This window comes from Chiloscyllium punctatum, chromosome 46 (assembly GCF_047496795.1).
Source record: "Chiloscyllium punctatum isolate Juve2018m chromosome 46, sChiPun1.3, whole genome shotgun sequence".
NCBI lineage: Eukaryota > Metazoa > Chordata > Chondrichthyes > Orectolobiformes > Hemiscylliidae > Chiloscyllium > Chiloscyllium punctatum.
In genome coordinates this window covers 40499511-40521544 of record NC_092784.1, presented here as the reverse complement: position 1 = coordinate 40521544, position 22034 = coordinate 40499511, and the positions used below count along the sequence as shown (strand labels likewise).

At 46.6% G+C, this 22034-nt stretch overlaps 1 protein-coding gene across 1 annotated transcript in view; it reads left to right on the top strand.

Moving 5' to 3' along the window:
* LOC140467965 (lysophosphatidic acid receptor 1-like) overlaps positions 1–14719 on the top strand; it is a 100977-nt gene extending 86258 nt beyond the window's left edge. The window contains exon 3 of the mRNA XM_072564059.1: positions 12619–14719. Within this exon, the coding sequence (XP_072420160.1) occupies positions 12619–12926 (308 nt within the window). The 3' untranslated portion in view covers positions 12927–14719. The remainder of the gene's footprint in view (positions 1–12618) is intronic.
* The last annotated feature ends 7315 nt before the right edge of the window (positions 14720–22034 follow it).

Genomic DNA, 22034 nt, shown 5'->3' with positions numbered 1-22034 from the left:
GCATGGATAGATGCTTGGCTGTCTGGCAGAAAGCAGGGATTGGGAATGAAAGGATCTTTCTCAAGATGGCAGACGGTGACAACTGGTGTTCCGCAAGGCTGAATGTTGGGACCACAGCTTTTCACTTTATACATTAATAATCTAGATGAAGGAACTGAGGGCATTCTGGGTAGGTTTGCAGACAATACAAAGATAGGTAAAGGGATAATTAGTATTGGAGGCAGGGAGGTTGCAGAAAGATTTGTGCTGGAAAAGCACAGCAGCTCAGGCAGGATCTGGACTAGTGGTGCTGGAAGAGCACAGCAGTTCAGGCAGCATCCAAGGAGCTTCGAAATCGATGTTTCGGGCAAAAGCCCTTCATCCTGAATAAGGGCTTTTGCCTGAAATGTCGATTTCGAAGCTCCTTGGATGCTGCCTGAACTGCTGTGCTCTTCCAGCACCACTAATCCAGAATCTGGTTTCCAGCAACTGCAGTCATTGTTTTTAGCTCAGGCAGCATCTGAGGAGCAGAAAAATCGGCGTTTTGGGCAAAAGCCCTTCATCAGGAATGAAGGCCGGGGTGGAGAGATAAATGGGAGTGGGGTGGGGCTGGGGAGAAGGTAGCCAAGAGTACAATAGGTGGATGGAGGTGGGGATGAAGTGATAGGTCAGAGAGGAGGGTGAAGCGGATTGGTGGGAAGGAAGATTGGCAGGTAGGACAGGTCACTAGGATGGTGCTGAGCTGGAAGGTTGGAATTGGGGTAAGGTGGGGGGGGGGAAGGGGAATTGAGGAAACTGGTGAAATCCACATTGATGTGCTGGGGTTGAACTATTCCGAGGTGGAAGATGAGGCATTCTTCCTCCAGGGGTTATGTGGTAAGGGAGTGGTGGTGGTGGAGGAGGACCAGGGCCTGCATGTCCTTGGCAGAGTGGGAGGGGGGAGTTGAAATGTTGGGCCACGGGCTGGTGGGATTGATTGGTGCGGGTGTCCCAGAGATGTTCCCTAAAGCGCTCAAAACGTCGATTTTCCTGCTCCTCGGATGCTGCCTGACCTGCTGTGCTTTTCCAGCACCACTCTAATCTAGACTCTGATCTCCAGCATCTTGCAGTCCTCACTTTTGCCTTGCAGAAAGATTTGGACAGGTTAGGTCAGAAGCCTGAAGTGCAGAGAGACTGGGAGTTCTAGTCCAGGATTCTCTCAAGGTAAACTTGCAGGTTGAGTCAGTAGTTAGGAAGGCAAATGCAATGATCAAATTTATTTTGAGAGGATTTGAGTATAAAAGCAGGGATGTACTTCTGACACTTTATAAGGCTGTAGTCAGACCACATTTGGAGTATTGTATGCAGTTTCGGGCCCCGTTTCTCAGGAAGGCTGTATTGGACATGGAGCATGTTCAGAGGAGGTTCACTGGAATGGTCCCAGGAATGAAGGGATTATCATATGAGGAATATTTGAGGACTCTGGGTTTATGCTCAATGGCATTTAGAAGGATGAGGGAGGATCTAATTGAAACACAGTATACTGAATGACCTGGACAGAGTAGATATTGGGAAGATGTCTCCATTGGTAGGAGAGTCTAGGACCCGAAGGTATAGCCTTGTAGTAAAGGGAATACCTTCTAGAACAGAAATAAAGAGAAATTTCTTTAGCCCGAGAGTGGTGAATCTATGGAATTCATTGCCACAGAAGGCGGTGGATGCCAGGTCATTGAGTGTATTCAAGATGGAGATAGATAGGTTCTGGAGTACCAAGACTTACGGGGAGAAAGTTGGAGAATTGAGCTGAGAAACATATCAGCCTTGTTGGAGCAGACTTGATGGGCTGAATTTCTGCTCCTATGTCTTATGGTTTTAAAACTTATGTAGAATCCTTTTGGGTGGAGACAAAAAAACAGCAAGGGGGAAGAAAAGACATTTGTAGAAATGGAGTATAGACCCTCAGACAGTAGCCACTCTGTAGGAAATCAACGAACAGAGCATGTTTTACAAAAAAAAAATATGGGTGACTTTAACCTTTTTGATTGGGCCAAACAAGTTGGAAAGGGTAACGATGACAACTAAATCATGGAACGCATTAGGGATGGCAGCCTAGGGTAAAATGTTATAGTGCTAACCAGGGAGTAGGCCATCTTGGATCCGGTAACGGGTAATGAGGCAGGCTTAATAAATGACCTCCGAATAAAAGGTCTCCTAGGAAGTAGTGATCATAACATGATAGAATTCAATATTCAGTTTGAGTTGGGGAAACTAGGGTCAAAAACAACTGTGCTTAGCTTAAAGGGAATTATAATGAAATGAGATAGAGTTAACTAAAGTGGACTGGGCAGGTAGATTAGTAGGAATGACAGTAAACAAGCAGTGGCAGGTATTTAAGGAGGTAATTAGTGACTCTCAGCAAGAATATATCCCAGTAAGGACAAAGGATTCTAAGAGAGGGTTAAACTAACTACTCCTAACCAAGGAAGTTAATTAGAGTATAAAGTTGGGGGGGTGGGGGGAGAACCTATAAGGAGGCAAATGTTAGTGATGGCCCCAAAAGCTGATAAATCCAGAATCCAGCAAAAGGAGGAATGAAAATAAACTGCAGAGGCATACTTGTGAGGAATACAGAAACCGTCAACAAGAGCTTCTTTAAATATCTAAAAAAGAAGAGATGTTCAAAGTGAACATGGGTCACTTTGAAAATAATTTTGGGAGTGATAGTTATGGAGAACAAGGAAATGGCAAAGGAGTTAAATAGATATTTTGCATCAGTCTTTCACGAGTGAACACTCCATCAATACTAAAGAATATGGGGGAGGAACTAAATACCATCATCATTTAAAAGATTTTTGAGGGTGGGATGTCATGTTGAGATTGTACAGGATGTTGGTGAGGCCCCTTCTCGAATACTGTGTCCAGTTCTGGTTGCCCTGTTATGGGAAAGATATTATTAAACTCGAGAGAGGTCAGAAGAGATTTACCAGGACGTTGCTGGGAATGGAGGCTTTGAATTATGGGGAGAGGCTGGATAGGCTGGGAACTTTCTCACTGGAGCATAGGGGATTTAGAGGTGACCTTTTGTAGAGGTTTATAAACCCATGAGAGGTATAGATAAGGTGAATGACACGTGTCTTTTCCCTAGGGTGGGTGATTTCAAGATAAGGGAGCATAGTTTTAAGGTGAGAGGAGAAAGATTTTACAAAAAAAGACAAGGGGCAACTTTTCTTTACACAGTGGTTTGTGTGTGGAATTAATTTCCAGAGGAAGATGTGGATTTGGATGCAAGTTACAAAGTTTAAAAGACATTTAGAAAAGTACATTAATAGGAAATGTTTGGAGGGATAGAGGTCAAGCGCAGGCAGGTGGGACTAGTTTAGTTTGCAATTATGGTTGATTGGACCGAAGTGTCTGTTTCCATGCTGTATGACTCCATTGCTGCCAAACCCACTGCCCTGTAAGATCTGCTCCTACAATCTCCCTCCCTCCACCCCATAAATCTCCAATTTCCATGACAGGCATGTCATCAGCATTGTGGCTCGTGAGCTGTGGGGTTCCTTTCCCTAAAACCACTTTGCTTTCTTGTTTTTATTTTAAGGTACTCCCTAAAACCTGCCTCTGACCAGGTTTTTGATTACGTGTCTTAATACCTTGTCTTAATTCTGTTTGGTAATGGGCACTGTGCAGTGCATTAGGATGTTTTACTACATGATGGATGCTATATAAATGCTAGTTGTCAGTAATTCTAGTCTGAGGAAAGTTTCTCTCTGGTAGATGTAATAGTGATGATCAATGGTGTGTGGAATTGAGACAGGTTGATAGTTCAAACTAGACATTTCAAAACACTTTTACCTTTTAATTCTTTCATAGGATGTGGCTGTCACTGAGTAAGGCCAGCATTTGTTACCCTTGCCTATTTGCTGTTGAACTGAATGCCATGTTAGGGTCATGTCAGAGGGCAATTAAGAGTCCACTACATTGCTGTGGGTCTGGAGTCACATACAGTCCAGACCAGGTAAGAATGGCAGTTTCCTTCTCTTAACGGCATTAGTTAAAAAGTTGGGGTTTTTTTCCCATCAATTAGCAGTGGGTTCTTGGTCATCATTTGGACTTTTAGTTCCAAGAATACCTTACATATCTTAATTTCAGATTTTTATTGAATTCAAATTCCATCATCTGCCATGGTGGGATTCGAACCCAGATCCTCAGACAATTACCTGGATCTCTGGATTAACAGTCCAATAATGAATACCACAAGGCCATTATCTCCTCCTATCTACTCTGTTAAATCCCCGAGGAAACTTTTATGCTGATATAAGGTTACCTCTCGGTCTTCAATACTCTAAGTACAGGTCCAAATTACTCAACTCCATAAAAAAACATTGACAATGATTTCCAGGTTTACTCACAGAATCATAGGATTCTTACAATCCAGAAAAAGACCCTTTTGGCCTGTTGTGTCTGTGCTGGACGATATGCATCTATTTCATTCTAATTCAATTTTCTGGCATTAGTATGCCTTGAAGTTCCGAGGGCTTATCAAAGTACGTCTGAAATGTCTTGGTGGTTTCTGCCTCTACAGTCCTGACAGGCAGTGAGTTCCAGATACCCCCAGAAGGGAAAAAGTTTCCCCTCATCATCTCCAAACCGCCTGGTTTATTGCCATCTCGACTAAGGTGAGAAGTTTCTCTTCCTTGGCCAACACCATCAGCACAAAAACCACCCTTTCCCAGCCACTTTCAGTTCTGAAGAAGGGTCACGGACCCGTAACGTTAACTCTGCTTTCTCCCTCTCCACAGAGGGTGCCAGACCTGCTGAGTTTCTCCAGCACTTCCTGTTGCTGGTTCTGATTTCCAGCTCTGCAATTCTGTTTGACTTTAGGATGCCTTTACGGGGAGATTGGTCAGGATTAGCAATGTTTCGGCGAACATGGGTTGGGGATTAGTTTAGTTGCGAGCTATTGAAGAATATAATTTCCCATTGTTTGGAGTTGATGAGCTGTGCATGTCATGTCTCTATAGACCACAGGCCTAAATGGAATGAGAGAAGTCCAGGTCTCCATTTACTGCTCAGTTGATGATGTTACCGAGTGCCCTGAGGGGAGGAGTGTTGGAATGAATTGCACTGAATTTTAAAAAATTCATCCATGGGATGAGAGTAGCACTGGCTGGGCCAGCATTCATTCCCCCTTTCTAATTGCTCAGAGGGCAGTTAAGATTCAAACACATTGCTGTGGGTTTGGAGTCACATGTAGGCCAGACCAGGTAAGAATGGCAGTTCAAGTGAACCACATGGGTTTTTCCAATAATTGACTCATAGTTATCATTAGACTCTTATTTCCAGGTTTAACTGAGTTTAATTTACACCATCTGCCACAGCAGGATTTGAACCCAGGTCCCCAGAACAATACCTGGGTCTTTGAATTATCAGTGTAGTGATAATACCATTAGGCCATCACCCTGAATAGCTTCCGATTTGATTTGCTTTTGACACACAGAGTCATAGAGATGTGCAAGCACAGAAACAGACCCTTAAGTCAAACTTGGCCCTACCAACCAGATACCCGAAATAAATGTAGTCCGATTTGCCAGCATTTGGTCTATATTCCTGTACACCCATTGCTATTCATGTACCCATCCAGATGCCTTTTAAATGTTGTAATTGTATCAGCCTCCACCACTTCCTCTGGTAGCTCATTCCATGGACACACCACCCTTTGTGTGAAAAGTCCCTTTCACATCTTCTCCCCCCCCTTAAAACTATGCCCTCTAGTTTTGGACTCCCCTACTCTGGAGCAAGACCTTGACTATTCACTGTGTCCATGCCCCTCATGATTTTATAAACCTCTATAAGGTCACCCCTCAGCCTCCAACATTCCAGAGGAACGTCGCCCCAGCCTACTCAGCCTCTCCCTCCAGCTCAAACCCTCCAATACTGGCAACATCCTTATAAATGAACCCTTTCAAGTTTTGCAACATCTTTCCTAAAGCAGGGAGACCAGCGTTGAACTTTGGTTATTTTGCACTGTCCATATGCAGAGAGGACAGTTTCCCTGGCATTGCTCACCGCTCCTGGGTTGCCCCTTCACCCCATGCTGATGACCTTTCTTGACGAGTGGAAATCTGGGATCTGAAGGAGAGGGTCCGGACCATATCTGACTCATACTATGAGGGTTGGGAGGAGTTAATGCTGAGCTATCTGCAGAGGGGGAAAGTGTCGGCTGTCCCCAAACAACCGCTTAATTGTTGTCTCATGCTGGCCTGTGCTGGGGCGACCATTATTGACAAAATATATGAATGACCTTAGATGAGGGGAGTGAATGTACTGTAGTCAAGTTTGTGGATGATCTAAAACTGGGTGGGAAGGCAGGTGGTGAGGCTGACACAAAATGTCTACAGAGGGATATAGATGAGTTAAGTGGCAAGTGAATTGTCATGTGGGAAAAGGTTTTGCACTTTGGCAGGAAGAATAAAAGCTGAATATTACCTAAATTCGGAAAGACTGTTATACAGAAGAATTGAGCAGTTCTCAGATAAATTACAAACAAACTAGCTTCCAAAATCAGCAAGTAATAGGGGGTGGGAATGTATTGTTGGTCTTTAATTCGAAGGGAATGGGGAATGGTGGATCAAGAGTTTTGCTAAAACTGTACCAGGCACAAATCAGACCTCATTTGGAATGCTGTGAACGGTTTTGGGTCCCTTCATCTAAGGAGAGAGAAACTGGCATCCGAGGCAGTCCAGAGAAGGTTCATTTGGCTGATACCAAGTATGGAGGGATAGTCTTCTGAGAGGTTGAGTAGATTGGGCATGTACCAATCAGAGTTCTGAAAAATGAGAGATCACCTTATTGAAACATACAAGATTCTTAGATAATTTGACCTTGTCAATGCGGAAAAATAATTTCCCTTTGCAGAAAGGACCACGATCTTGGAGTAAGGGATCGGACATTTACGAGAGATGTGGAGTAGTGGAGCCCCTTACTACAAAGTGCTGTGGTGGTCATTCAGAATATTCCGGGCTGAGGTAAACAGATCTTTAATCAGGGAGGGAATCAAGAATTATGGAGAAAAGGCAGGAAAGTGGAGTTGAGGATTATTAGATCAGCCATGATCATATTGAATTCGTGGAGATGACTTGATGGGCTGAATGGCAGCCTTCTGCTCTATGTCATATGTCCTGATGGACCCATGGCGAGAGGGTTGTGGATGGGGAGGTAGAGACTCTACCTCTGTCACTGTTGAGAAAGGGACAGGAGGCGTAGGGGTAATGTCACAGCCAGGAACCCAGAACCCCAGGATTATGTTCTGGAGAAATGGGTTCAAATCCCACCCAGGAGATGATTAAACATCTGGGAAATAACAGGCCCAATGTTGACCACTGCTGGGGAAAAAAACATCTGGTTAACTAATTCCCTTTCGGGATTCGTGTGTCTGTGTCTGCGTCAGTGTAAAAGAGATTAAATGTGAGAGACTTAATTGGAAAACCTCCATAAATAAACATGTTTCAAACTGCATTAACCTGTACAGTGTCGGTTGCTCATGTTTGAGCACAGAATATATTACTCGGCAAAAAGAGACTGTCTCTCAGGCTGTCCAACTGATACAATCTGCGTCTCATTCAGAATGTGGTGATCAATATGAAACCTCTGCTCGGTTTGTTTGTCCGAGTGAATAATCCCTCTCTGTCTGATTGGTATTAGCTGTTCCTCCCTCCCTCCTTTCCCTGTGTTTTGACCCTGCCTCCAGCCTTGACCCTTGTGTTTCTTTTTTGGCTTCTCCAGCTCTGGCTGCGACTTGTGGCAGTGGGTTCCCCTCCTGGTCGTGGCCTGTTACATCTGGTATGAAAGGGTACATTGAACTCCATTCATTTGACACAGCCACACAGTCATACTTGGTTGCGCCACTCTCCCTACAAACTCCCCTGAACCCCAAGGTAACTTCCTGTGCAACTGGAAAAGATACAAAACCTGCCAGTACACCATCTACATCACTTCCATCCAGGGCCCCAAACAGTCCGTCCCAGTGACACAGGGGTTCACCTGCCTCTCCTCCAACCTCCTTTACTGCATCAGGTGCTCCTGATCTGGTCTTCTCTACATCAGGGAGACCAAACATAAACTTAGGGAGCGGTTTGCTGAACATCTCAGCTGGACCCTCAGGGCTGACCAGACCTCCCAGTCACTGCCTATTTTAATTCCCCTTCCCAGTCCCTTTTCGACACCACCATCCTTGGTCTCCTCCATTGTCATAACGAACCAAACCGCCAATTGGAGGAGCAACATCTCACCTTCCACCTGGAAAGCCTACGGCCCGGAGGACTCAACGTTGAGTTCCCTAGTTTCAAATAACCTCCATTCCCAACCCCTGACTCCCTTCCCAGCCCTTCCCTCTCCCAACCACCTACCGGATTCATTCCTTAACGACCAGGTTGTACCCTCTCTACCTGTCTTCACCGAACCCCACATTATCACCCTGCCCCCACCACCCCCTTTATCTGCACCTCCCCCTACACCCACCCCCAGTCCTGAAGAGTGGTCACATCTGAAATGTCGACTTCTCTACCTCCTGATGCCCTCTGGCTTGCAATGTTCTTCCAGCCTCCAGCCTGTCCACACAGTCATACAGCACGAAACAGACCCTTCAGTTCAATTCGTCCAGGCCAACCAGATCTCCGAAATTAATCTAGTCCCATTTGCCAGCATTTGGCCCATATCCTCCTAAACCCTTCCTTTTCATATACCTGTCCAGATGCCTTTCAAATGTTGTAATTGTACCAGCCTCCACCACTTCCTCTGGCAGCTCATTCCATACACACGTCACTCTATGCATGAAAAAGTTGCCCCTAGATCTCATTTTTAAAATTTTTCTCCTCTCACCTTAAACCTATGACTTCTAGTTTTGGACTCCCCTATCCTGGAGAAAACACCTCCTGTGTTCACCCTATCCATGCCCCTCATGATTTTATAAACCTCTACAAGGCCATCCCTCAGCTTCCGATACTCCGGGGGGGAAAAAGCCCCAGCTTAAACCCTCCGATCCTAGTAACATCCTTGTAAATCTTTTCTGCACTCAATTCTTCTTTCTTGTTTCTCTCTCTCTCTGTCTCTGGAAGCTGTGTCCATATGCATCAGCCTGTCTCACTATCTTTCACATTCCTTGCCTGTATCTCTTTCCCACTCCCATTCCCTGGCTCAAGCTTTCATAGTTTTGCTTCTCCTGAACTTCAACGCTGCACTCGGTGTGATTTTGATTTGGTCAAGTTTTTGGAGTGTGGCTTGCCCCCATAACCCTCTGTCTGAGAGGCAAGTGCACCACCCATTGACCCACGGTTAAAGCTCTTAAAGGGTGGTGGAGTGCGAGTGTCTGTGCCTCTGAACTGGAAGATCTGAGTTTAAACCCAAGATTAGTGTGGTGCTGGAAAAGCACAGCAGGTCAGACAGCATCCGAGGAGCAGGAAAAGTGATGTTTCGGGCAAAAGCCCTTCATTATTCCTGACGATTCTCCTGCTTCTCGGATGCTGCCTGACTTGCTGTGCTTTTTCAGCACCACTCTAATCTCCAGCATCTGCTGTCCCCACTTCTGCCTGCCTGAGTTTAAACCCAGCCAGTTCCGCCAATGTGCTTTGCAACATTGTGGAGAAGGACATGGAAGATAGAGAATGTAGGGAAATAGATGATGATTAGATTAGATTCCCTACAGTATGGAAACAGGCTGTTCGGCCTAACAAATCCACACCCACCCTCCGAAGAGTAACCCACCCAGACCCATTCCCCTACCCTATATTTCCCTCTGATTAATGTACCTAACACTATAGGCAATTTAGCATGGCCAATTCACCTGACCTGTGCATCTTTGGATTGTGGGAGGAAACTGGAGCATCCGGAGGAAACCTGCGCAGACACTGGGAGAAGGGCAACTGTGGATTTTGCACAAAGGCGGGAAGCGAGCCTCATCCCTGGCGCTGCTAACCACTGAGCCACCGTGCTGCCCCGTGACATCTTGAAAAATGTCCGTATTACAGAGGAGGAAGTGTGGATGTCTTGAAATGCATAATCCCCAGGACCTGATCAGGTGTACCCGAGAACTCTGTGGGAAGCAAGACAAGTGATTGCTGGGCCCCTTGCTGAGATATTTGTATCATCGATAGTCACAGGTGAGGTGCCGGAAGACTGAAGTTTGGCTAACGTGGTGCCACTATTTAAGAAGGGTGGTAAAGACAAGCCAAGGAACTATAGACCAGTGAGCCTGACATCGGTGCTGAGCAAGTTGTTGGAGGGAATCCTGAGGGACAGAATGTACATGTATTTGGAAAGGCAAGGACTGATTAGGGATAGTCAGCATGGCTTTGTGCATGGGAAATCATGTCTCACGAAATTGATTGAGTTTTTTGAAGAAATAACAAAGAGGATTGATGAGGGCAGAGTGGTAGACGTGATCTGTGTGGGCTTCAGTAAGGCCGTTTGACGATGTTCCCCATGGGAGATTGGTTAGCAAGATTCGATCTCATGGAATACAGGGAGAACTAACCATTTGGATGCAGAACTGGCTCGAAGGTAGAAGGCAGAGTGTGCTGTTTTTCAGACTGGAGGCCTGTGACCAGTGGAGTGCCACAAGGATTAGTGCTGGGTCCATTACTTATCGTCATTTATATAAATGATTTGGATATGAGCATAAGAGCTAGTAAGTTTGGAGATGACATCAAAATTGGAGGTGCAGTGGACAGTGAAAAAGGTTACCTCAGATTGAAATGGGATCTTGATTAGATGGACCAATGGGCTGAGGAGTGGCAGATGGAGTTTAGTTTCGATAAATGTGAGGTGCTGCATTTTGGAAAAGCAAATCTTAGCAGGACTTATACACTTAATGATAATGTCCTAGGGAGTGTTACTGAACAAAGAGACCTTGGAGTGCAGGTTCATAGCTCCTTGAAAGTAGAATCGCAGGAGGATATGATAGTGAAGAAGGCATCTGGTATGCTTTCCTTTATTGGTTAGGGTATTGAGTATAGGAGTTGGGAGGTCATGTTGTAGCTGTGCACGACATAGCACACTGTTGGAATATTGCATGCAATTCTGGTCTCCTTCCTATCGGAAGGATGTCTTGATACTTGAAAGGGTTCAGAAAAGATTTACAAGGATGTTGCCAGGGTTGGAGGATTTGAGCTGTAGGGAGAGGTTAAATAGTTGTGGCTATTTTCCGTAGCTGAGGGATGACCTTATAGAGGTTTATAAAACCATGAAGGGCATTAGGTTAGATTAGATGACATTACAGCGTGGAAACAGGCCCTTCGTCCCAACAAGTCCACACTGACCCGCAACCCATCCATGCCCCTACATTTACCCCTTACCTAACACTACGGGCAATTTAGCATGGCCAATTCACCTAACCTGCACGTCTTTGGACTGTGGGAGGAAACCGGAGCACCCGGAGGAAACCCACGCAGACACTGGGAGAACGTGCAAACTCCACACGGGCAGTCGCCTGAAGCAGGAATTGAACCCGGGTCTCAGGCGCCATGAGGCAGCAGTGCTAGCCACCGTGCCACCATGCCACCCACATGGATAAGATAAAGAGACAAAGTTGTTCCCCTGGTGTGGGGAGTCCAGAATTAGAGATTTAGGGTGAGAGGGGAAAGATACAAAAGAGACCTAAAGGGCAACGTTTTCATACAGGGTGGTGCATGTAAGGAATGAGCTGCCAGAGGAAGTGGGGGCTGGTTCAATAGCAACATTTAAAAGGCATCTGGCTAGGTATATGAATAGGAAGGGTTTGGAGGGATATGGGCCGGGTGCTGGCAAGTGTGACTAGATGAGGTTAGCATATCTGGTTGGCATGGGTGAGTTGGACTGAAGGATCTATTCTCGTGCTGTATATACCTATGACTCGATGTGCTAACAGGTTGGTTGAAAATAGTTTGCTTTTGAAAACCAGGTCTGTGCTGGAAATGGTTGTTTTAAAAACTTGATCCTAGACACCCGACAGGTTCAGGCCGGCTGTAACTGAGGGAAGAGAAGGAAATTCCGAGTAAAACTGCAATAGTGCCTCACCCGGACCAGCCAAAATTAAATACATGGCTCAGAATTTACACACTCTTAATATTTCTTCGAATTAGGGTGAAGGGAGCAGTCCAATTGTTTAATTGGAAGATAAACATCCTCTTGGGCATTGTAGATTCTGCCTGGTGGGGCATTCTGCCTTTAATTATGGAGAAAATCGCGGGATTTGGTCGTTGCTGGTAAACCTGCCTTTCAATAATCCCCTTGGCTCCTGAACTGTGGAGTTTCTTTAGCCGTTGCTGTGGGTGGTGAAAGGTCACTTTCATTCCTGTGGGGCTGGAGTCACATGTATGCTGGAGCGGGTAAAGGTGGCAGGTTGTGGGTGAGGGCTCAGGATGGGTGTCAGGATGAGGGTCAAGGATGGATATGGGGTGGGGAGAGGCTTGAGAGGGGAATTGGGTGTGGGCATGGTGGTGTTTGAGTGGGAAGTAGCGACATTCATGCTAGTGGTGTCCTGGCCTCTGTGCCTGCAGTGTCTCTGCCCTGTGCCATGCTGCCCTGATCCTGTGCCCCTGCCCCTGTGCCTGTGGTGTCTCTGACCTTGTGCCCACAGTGTTGCTGACCTGTGCCTTGCTGTCTCTGACTCTCTGCTCCTTGTTGTAGGTGCGTTTGTGATCTGTTGGACCCCAGGCCTGGTGGTGTTGCTGCTCGATGGGGTGGATTGCCGGAGCTGTGACATCCTGAAGGTGGAGAAGTACTTCCTGTTACTGGCGGAGCTGAACTCCCTGATTAACCCACTGATCTACTCCTACCGTGATGAAGAGATGTTGCACACCTTCCGTCGGATCCTCTGTTGGCCGTGTAATCGCAGTGGTACCTTCCAGGACCCCATCAAATCTCACATTCTCATGCAGCAGATGCTGACCTCCAACCAGCGGGCCTCAACCTCCCAGGAACACTCCACCTTATAAACATGGTGCCTGAGCAAACCCAGGGCATCCCTTCTCCCTGCCTCTAAATAAACCCCCAATCCCAAATACCCCTGAATATAGGCCAGGGATTCTGTGTCGGGTTACACAGAAAGATCTCAGGTGAAGTCAAGCCCTTTCAAAGGTCAACCTTTTGTTCTGATCAGACAATCCCCACCCCAGAGTATGGTGAGGGGGGTAATTGGTTGTGGGGGTTGCCAAGTCATTGTCTTCTCTCCCAGAGGCTCAGGGAATTCCTAGAGTGGGACCCTCCATCTGAAATGACTTGCTGATTGAGGAGGAGGGGTCTGGGGCGTTTTACTGCAGGCCGCAAGGTGCCCTGTCGGGCATTTAGTAACCACCTCTTTTCAGTATATCCACTCCCACTCCTTCCTGTCCCCAGGAAGAATCCATCCAGGAAATACCCTGGTGCCTGGCTCTGGGAGGGAGGGAAGAAAGGGACGCTCTAACATTTCCCATTGGAATTCTGGGATCAAGCGGCAGTCCCAATGTCTGCAACAATCCCATGTCTATGGGACTGACCTTGGTTGATCTTCCGAGTGGGGCAAGAGCTTCGGAAGCGATCCTGGACAGGATTGCATTTGATTCCTTGTTTCTGGAGCCACAGGATAAGGGGGAGGGAGGGGAAGGTGGTGTACCTTTTCCAGAGTCTTGATCTTGTTTTTGAAGAAGAAATTGACCTGCTTGCAAGAACAGTATTCTCATGATCACATTTTGTTCCCAGTCTGTTGTGTGGAACCACTCGGGTGAAACACCCACCTAACTGTGGCTGCGTTTTTGAGACTGGAACTGAGAAAGACGTTTTGTTTGTAAATGCCTTAACCACATTTCATGATGTCTTGCCAATTTCTGCTGAGAGTGCTGTAAGACACAGGGAGGGGGTTGGAATGGGGAATGGGGAAAAGGTGGGGGACAAGAGTTTGAGATTTGTGGCTCTCTCCGCTGCCTGCTCTTTGGGCTGTAGCTTACCCAAGGTGGTTATAGGGGCCTCATGCAGTTCACAGGAGTGTCGCAGTAAATCACCTGAGGCTGACTCTAACCCCTCCCAGACTCGTCCTGAGGGGAGGGGGTGGTCCCTGGGATACTTTACTTTGAAAAATTGCCCTCATTTTCCAAGCTGGGGTTGGGGCAGTTGGACCATCTATACCCACACTGCGAGCTGTCCAAAGCCCATAGGCCTGGAAGGGAGTTGGTTGGGAGTCTTGGGTTTCTGGAGTGGGTCATAGTTGAATTAGGGCCTCCCATGGATGGATAGCTGCCTGATGTTTGACCATGTTTGAGCTCAGGATGGGCGATATAAACACACGCACGCACCACATACACACTCGTGTGCTCTCTCTCTTGCTTTCCCCCTGCATGTGCTCTCTCATGTACTGTGTAAGTATGTGTTTCTAATTCTGTCTTTCTCACTCACTCACCCTTGCGCTGTCTCAAACAATCTGTGTAATGTTCTGTCTGTCTCTGTCTCTTTGAGTCTGCATTCTTTTTCTTGTGCTCTGTCTCTCTCTTTTTCTCTCTGCCTGTCGATTTTTCTTCCTGCGCCTGTTTTTCCTTGTGCTCTGTGTCCCTCTCTTTCTCTGCCCCCATCTCTCTCACATTCTGTTTCATGTACTCCCATGCTCCATCTGCTTCTTGCTCTCTCTAATCCACCCTGAAGCCAATAATCCTTTGTATTTCACGGAGAGATTCAGTTGTTCAAACATGTTCCATTTTAACTGTTGCACTGACTTCCAGCATCAGTTAATCACCTGGGCAACTCAGCGCAGCCCTCCTGCCCAGGCAGGGGGGTAGGGGGGTGGGGGGGGGGAGGGGGGAGAATGTGCTCTCATCCTCCTGTGGGTGTGGTGATTGTGAAGAAATTATTCTTGGGCTCTGTTGCGTGGGGGGGGGGGGAAACCTGTGAAACTGGCATCTGCCCCCAAAGGGAAACAATGCAGTGTTTTGAGGGGCTGCCCCCCAGCTGCCTCAAAAGGGACTCTTGGGTGATGAGATCCTTTGTATGTGTGTGTGTCTGTGTGTGTGTGTATATGTACACTGCCTGCAGTTGAGGTTCCCAGCCAGCTCTAGGGTGAGGAAAAGCATCCTTCCCTCCCTCAAGGAGGCTCACCTCTTATTGAAATGATGTTTGGGGCGGGGGGTGCTCCTCTGGGTGGGGGTCTGGATGTTCTCTGTCTTACCTGCAGCCAGGAACAGGTCTCTGGGCACGGTCTGATTCCTGCCAGAGGCTCGGGCTGGAGTCTCCTTTTATTTAGTCTGTTTCCCTCTCTCTCTCTCTCTCTCTTACTTTTCATCCCTCTCCCTCTCTCTCCATAACCTACGTTCCCCAACTTGCCACACCCATCTGCCACCCCTTGAAACAGCCCATGTCCTCAGACACCAGGGCCATTCCCTGTCAATGCCCTTCCTTGTCAGCTTTAAACATTCCCCTTTCATGACTCTCAGTCTCTATCTTAATGAGCCTAAGTTGCTCAAGTGTGGATGAGGTTGGGCTCTGTGTGTCTCTCTGACTGTCTGTGTGTGTGTGTGTGTGTGTCTCTCCCTCTCTCTCTCACACACACGCACACACTCACCCTCTCTCTCTCACACAAGCACACACACACACACTCCCTCTTTGGGATTCTCCTTCTCCTGGAACTGAACAGGTTTAGACAGGAGCAGCTCTGCCCTAAACACACTCTCTCTCTCTCTCTCTCTCTCTCTCTCTCTCTCTCTCTCTCTCTCTCTCTCTCTCTCTCTCTCTCTCACACACACACACACACTCCCGGTTCCCAACAGTGTCTTCCCTCAGATAACAGTACCTGCTCAGCGAACAGTGGTGTATTCTCATATCTTTTGTACTGAGTTGTATAGTTGCTTCTGTAAAGTTGGACTTTTAATTATTGACAGTGTTTTTATGAAAGAATAAAATGATCGCAAAAACTTTTTGCTAAACCTTGGTTCAATGCGCGTAAAGTCCAGTCCATCCTCAAACTTTGAATCTCTGTCAGATCATGGAATAAAAATTGTGGATGCAGACCATTCAGCCTATCAATACTGACCATGTGAAAAGCATCCCACACCCCTCCAATTTCAATGGCTAACCCATGCACATCCCAGGATACTATCAGCAATTTAGCATGGCAAATCCACTCTAACTTCCACATCTTTGGACTGTAGGAGGACACCCACGCAGGCAAGGGCGAATGTGCAAATTCCACACAGACAGTCACCTGAGGCTGGAATCCAATCCAGGTCCCTGTGAAGCAGTGGTGTTAACCACTCGGCCACCCATAGACCTCCTACAACAACTACCCAGGGAGTACCGGGACTGTTTGGAAATGGATTCTGTACTTGTTTTTTAAACTGTGACTTGTCTTGGACTGTTCACCTTGTACAATAATGTCATGTCCAGTGGAAACTCATGGCCTTGGGATGGTTGGGGTAAAACTGTCTTTCAGATGTGTATTCAGTGTGGTCTTGTGGCACACTGATAGTGTCTCTACCTCTTAAGGTCAGGTTCCGTGGCTTCAAAGTTCACTTCAGTCAGAGGTGTGGTGTAACATCACTGACTAGGTTGATGTTTTAAAATGCCTCCCCCATTGAGTGAGCCGATTAGCACTGCATTGTTTTATCAGTATGATGTGTGTAGTTTGCAAATTCAAAGATTTCACTCCCCCTTCACTCATTTTGATTAACAAATAGTAAATAAAATTGCTGTTGAACTTTTCTGAGTTTGATTGCAGGAAGCCGTGTACGCTTGATGCTCACGGCACTTGATTGGTTAAGTCCAGGTGGGGACTCCAAGCAAAGTGAAAGTGCTGCAATTTCACGGTGCCACATGGTTGCAGATATTTCCTAAACAGATTTTAAAAACTACCTTCAAACGCATTTACGATATCCTGGAGCCTGTCATCTCTGCATTCCTCTAGGATCTGCAAAATTTACCACAAACTGGTAAATACAGTCGCTGCATTTGGATTCCACACGTGGCCACTGGAACTCAGTAACACCCCACTGCTGCCCAGGGGTTGGCCTTGATCTTTCTCTTTGGTGCCCTCCCCTCGTTTTCACAGATGATGGGCCCAGCAGAGTGAAAATGTGCATTAATGTGGGGTAACACATACCCTCAGGATAACTGTTTAGGTTAATTTAACTTGTATACCTTTACATCCTCAGTGTTTTACTAATTTGAAATAGGGTGACAACAGAGTGACCTCTGAATTTGACTTGTTGGCATTGCCTACACAACCTTGGTTCATAGCCAGAACTGCAAGCTCCTTCTTGGCATCTTGTTGAACAACTAGTGTCAATCAGAGTTCCCTCGTCTCAGTTATTGTAGCAACATACCCTTTTACAAAGATGTTGCAGCCTGGAGTTCTGCATAGTGATGGTGGAAGCTCTAATGGTCTCTGTGGAAGAGAATGAGTAATGACTGGGTGAATTGGGTTTGATTCCACACTGATTTAGGAGAATAAGGAGTGACTTGATTGAAATAAAAAGATTCTGAATGGTCTAGACAAGGTGGATATGGAAGTGAGTGAGTCCAAGACTAAGGGCTACCATTTTAGAATTAGGAGTCTTTTAGGACAGAAAGGGGGAATTATCTCCCTGAATATTGAGAGAGTTTAGAATTCTTTTAGAAGGCGGTAGAACTGGGGCTACTGGATACTTTTTAGGCAGAGGTTGGGTAGATTCTGTTAGCCCGAGGAGGTACATAGGGATGTGGAATTTGAAATACCACAGATCCATACTCTCCTTGAATGGGGGAGCTAACTGAATGGTCTACTTCTGTTCCTAATGAGACCAAACCCTATACATGATTATCCCAGTGCAGTCTCTCATGACCTGTAATGTTGTAGCAAGACTTTAGAGGGAATGGTATTAAAGTTGTAAAGTGTTATTCACCATCTATCTACTCAATCTTGATCTCTACCCCAACCCCACCAGGAACCTCAGGTTTACCCCAGTTTGAACCTCACATCACTACAACTTGAGTAAAGACCATGTAATTACACCTGGCAGTGGTGGGTATTTTGGGTGGGGTGTGCAAAGGCACAAGGAAATGAAGGGTGAGGGTGGTTTTGTCTCCCAGACCTGAGGGTTTCCTGCGCCGGTGGTACTGGTTATATATAAATGTTTGTAAAGACAGTCAGCTATCACTAAGGGACATAAACCACTGGGACAGTCAGGATTTGATGGTGGTTATCTCTGGGCAAGTGGGTACTCTTGTGACATGATGGTTAATGTCCCCTGCCTTTGAATTGGAAGTTCCAGGACTTGTCAGTCAAGGAAGGTATGCTGATAAGCAGCCAAACTGCAAATCCTTTCAACGCACATCAAAAAGAGCAGAAGTTCCCGTCCAGTGAGAAGTCATATGTTAATCCAGAATGTTAGAGTGTGAGGTCTCTCAGCCCATCATGCCTGCTCTGCTAGTCGATGAGATTGTGGCTGATCTGAAATCCTCCTCACTTTCCCATTGGGTGATGGGATAGAAATTGAACTCTCCACCATCATAAACTGTAACTTCAGGCCACAATGTGTAAAAGTGTCAGTTACTACAGCAAACTTAGCTCTTGAATGAGCACCCTCCTCCTCCCTACCCCACCCCACCCCTCACCCACCACCTTTCCTGCTTTTAAACTAACAGCTCAAACCTTTAATTGGCCTGATTCTGAGTGGGGGTTGAAGGCTCCCAATTCCCAACAGATCCCTGAGGGGGTTGTTGTTTTGCTGAGTGCCAGTTTTCTATCCAGTGTAATGTGGAACCACCCACTGCAGGAATCAGGAAAGGGGATGATGGAACCACAATGAAAGGAGCAGGGGAAGAGGTTTCTAGCTGGTGAAGGTGGTAGGTCTGTGTGCATCAGCTATCAAAGATAAGCAGAAGCTCAATGCATCCAGGGCACCATGACAGTTCAGTAAAGGTGGTTGACTGTTAAAGAATTGGATTTGATCCTATGGGAAGGTGCTGGAGCGTTAGCTTGAGAATCCAGGAGAATGCAGTTTCCAGAAAAGAGATTGAACCATTAGGAAGTGAGCAGTTGTTGAGGCGGTCAGAGTAGCCTTTGATTGAATTGAATTAGCAGTCTTGTCACATATACTTAGTTGTTCTTAGGGTTAAAAAAAGTAGAAATAAAAAACACAGCATTGCAGATCATAGGAATTAGTTAGAACAGAGAGAAATAAAAAGTTCCGAACATGGTCCTTCCAACCCAGTGCATGCCGACTCCTAGCCTCTAGGCCGCACTGAACCTTAACTCCAGACTGCATCAGGCTTCACTTTGAGGTTCTTGAGGCTGGAAATCCACACATGAGAGACTGCCACGCTAGATCTTTCAGTAAAATGAGTTGAAATGCTTCTGGGAGACTGTTTGAGGTTTTGTGACCAGCACTGATCACTCTGGTCTAAGTGGGATGCTGGGAAACATTCTGTAAATTGTCTTTGTTTTTGTCGCATCTGCCATTTTATGTGCAGTGCATTCACCCACAGCTTGTTTGCCAAGTCAATACTTGCCTCATGTTAATCCCGATTGTTAGAGTATGGAGTATATATCGGAGATTATTTCAGTTTTTCTAACTTTGTGGAGTAAAATTTATCCTTGGATTGCTTACAGAATTTATAGTTTATGACTTTTTTTTTCCCCTTCAGTGATGATCCGGACTTTGAAATTCCATTGTTTTATACAAGACTGGTCCCCATTGATCAAACATCAGGGGTTGGTCCGGGGGTGGCGGCAGCAGTTGTTGACTGTAAATTACTGAGAAAAAGATAGAACACATTGAAGCAATAAAGCATTAACTCTGGGACTTACTACATTCTTGGAGGCATCCGTCCCACATTCCTGACAGATCAGCTCATTCCTCACAAGTTTCTGACTTCTACGCAGTCCCCCCCCCCCCGCAATGGTCATAATGTTCTTTCGAGCGACTGGGATATTTACTGAGGTCGTCACAGACCCAATGGAAACCTGAAAACCCTGAAACCTTCCACTCAGTAGGAAGGCAGACCTGAGTAATTCTCAGGCAGAGGCTCTGTTTTACGCAGTGCGCAGACTGTTGTTTGGGCTATTGGAGTAAGGGAGCATGAGTTGATACCAGAAGGCTGTGACTGGTCAAAAGACTCTTGTGTGATTATTAAAATGAGGGTCCGCGGCGTTCAGATCAGAATTCAGAAAGGGGACTTACGCAAGCCGTTGAATATAATGGGCAAGCCATACCCATACCACTTCGGACGAGGACATGGTCCTGGGACCTACTGCAATGCCTGAAGCTCAAAATCATCCGCTCCCCACCGCTCGCCATTACTTTCTCTCTCTGTCTCTCTCTCTTGCTCTCTCTCTCTCGCTTGCTCTCTCTCTCTCTCTCTTTCTCTCTGTGCTGCAGAGTGAGGTGCTGCTGCCGTTTAGGATGAAACCTTGAATTGAGAGTCCAGGGAACTTTCTTGAGTGGATGTAACCAATTGCGCTCCACTGTTTGATAAGTACGCATCCCTCCACTAATACCCCCGGCCAGTACGGGCGAATGCAGCTTGTGGCATCTTGCTGTGCGCGAAAAGCTGCTGAGCTTCTGTGGACACCTGAGCTTTTATGTTTTTTTGTTAATTTTGAAGGGAAGGTGGCATTGCGCTGATGCCACTGGCCTAGTAATGCAGTGACAACCTGAGTTGGATTCCCATCCTGGTGGTTGGTGAGATTCGAGTTCAGTAAAAAGGCTGGGATTAAAAGGAGAGACCCGATTGTTGTAAAAACGCCATCCATTTCACTGGAGCTGCCTTCCTGATCTAAACTGGTCATCTATCCTGGACCCTGTAACATGGTGGGGGTGGGAGAGAAAAGACTAAAGAATGTGCATTATTCTGGCACCTGTCACACCCTATGGCCGTCTCAAAGTGTGATACAAGCAATCAGGTAGTCATATTCCCATATATCTGCTGGCCTTGTCCTTCGAGATGGAAATGATCATGGGTTTGGAAAGTACTGTCTGGGGATCTTTGGTGAATTTCTGCAGTGCTTATTGTAAAAAGTAAATAGTACTGCTGCTAAGCATCAGTGGTTGAGTTAGTGGTTATTTCTGGATGTAGTACCACTCAAGTTGGACTTCTTTGTCCTGAATGATGTCAAACTTTTTGAGTGTTGTTGGAGCTGCAGCCACCCAGGCAAGTGTAACACTACAGGTGACCCCACTACACCCACACACACACACACACACACACACACACATGCACACACACACACTCTCTCTCTCTCACACACACATTTACACACACACACACACATACACTCATGTTCTACAGGTATCTGTTCTTGCACATCCTGTGATCCACATTCAGTGCCAAGTGTTGTCATATGCACACCCTTTCTAGTAGCATCGCATTATGCTGGCTCAAGGGCGCCACAGTGGTTAGCACTGCTGCCTCACAGCGCCAGAGACCCGGGTTCAATTCCCGCCTCAGGCGACTGACTGTGTGGAGTTTGCACGTTCTCCCCGTGTCTGCGTGGGTTTCCTCCGGGTGCTCTGGTTTCCTCCCACAGTCACAAAGATGTACAGGTCAGGTGAATTGGCCATGCTAAATTGCCTGTAGTGTTAGGTAAGGGGTAGATGTAGGGGGTATGGGTGGGTTGCGCTTCGGCGGGGCAGTGTGGACTTGTTGGGCCGAAGGGCCTGTTTCCACACTGTAGTAATCTAATCTAATCTAAAGGCTGCACCACTCCCCAATTCCACTTCTTTCTCTGGCTCATTTGCTGTGCTAACAGGAAACTTTACCGTTTCCTTCCAGAAATTAAGAAACACAAGATGTAATATGTATCTCCCCATGGCACTCTGGAACCTTCATCCTCTCCCCCTCCCTCTGCCTCCATCCCCTCCCCCAGCCCCACCTCCTGTTAGGTATTCACCATCCCTCCTGACCTTCCGCTCTCGGATGTTGGACATTCTGTAGTCAGCAAAGGTCTCAGTTTTATCCCACCGTATCCCCATTTAATGAATTTTGGGTATGGCACAATGTTGAACTCTTAATTTGTCATCTTCGCCTCTGTGCCCATTTCTTTGGACAAGAGTCCTCTACCCGTCCCACAGACCCCTTCGCCCACCCCCAGAACTCTCCCTGATTGC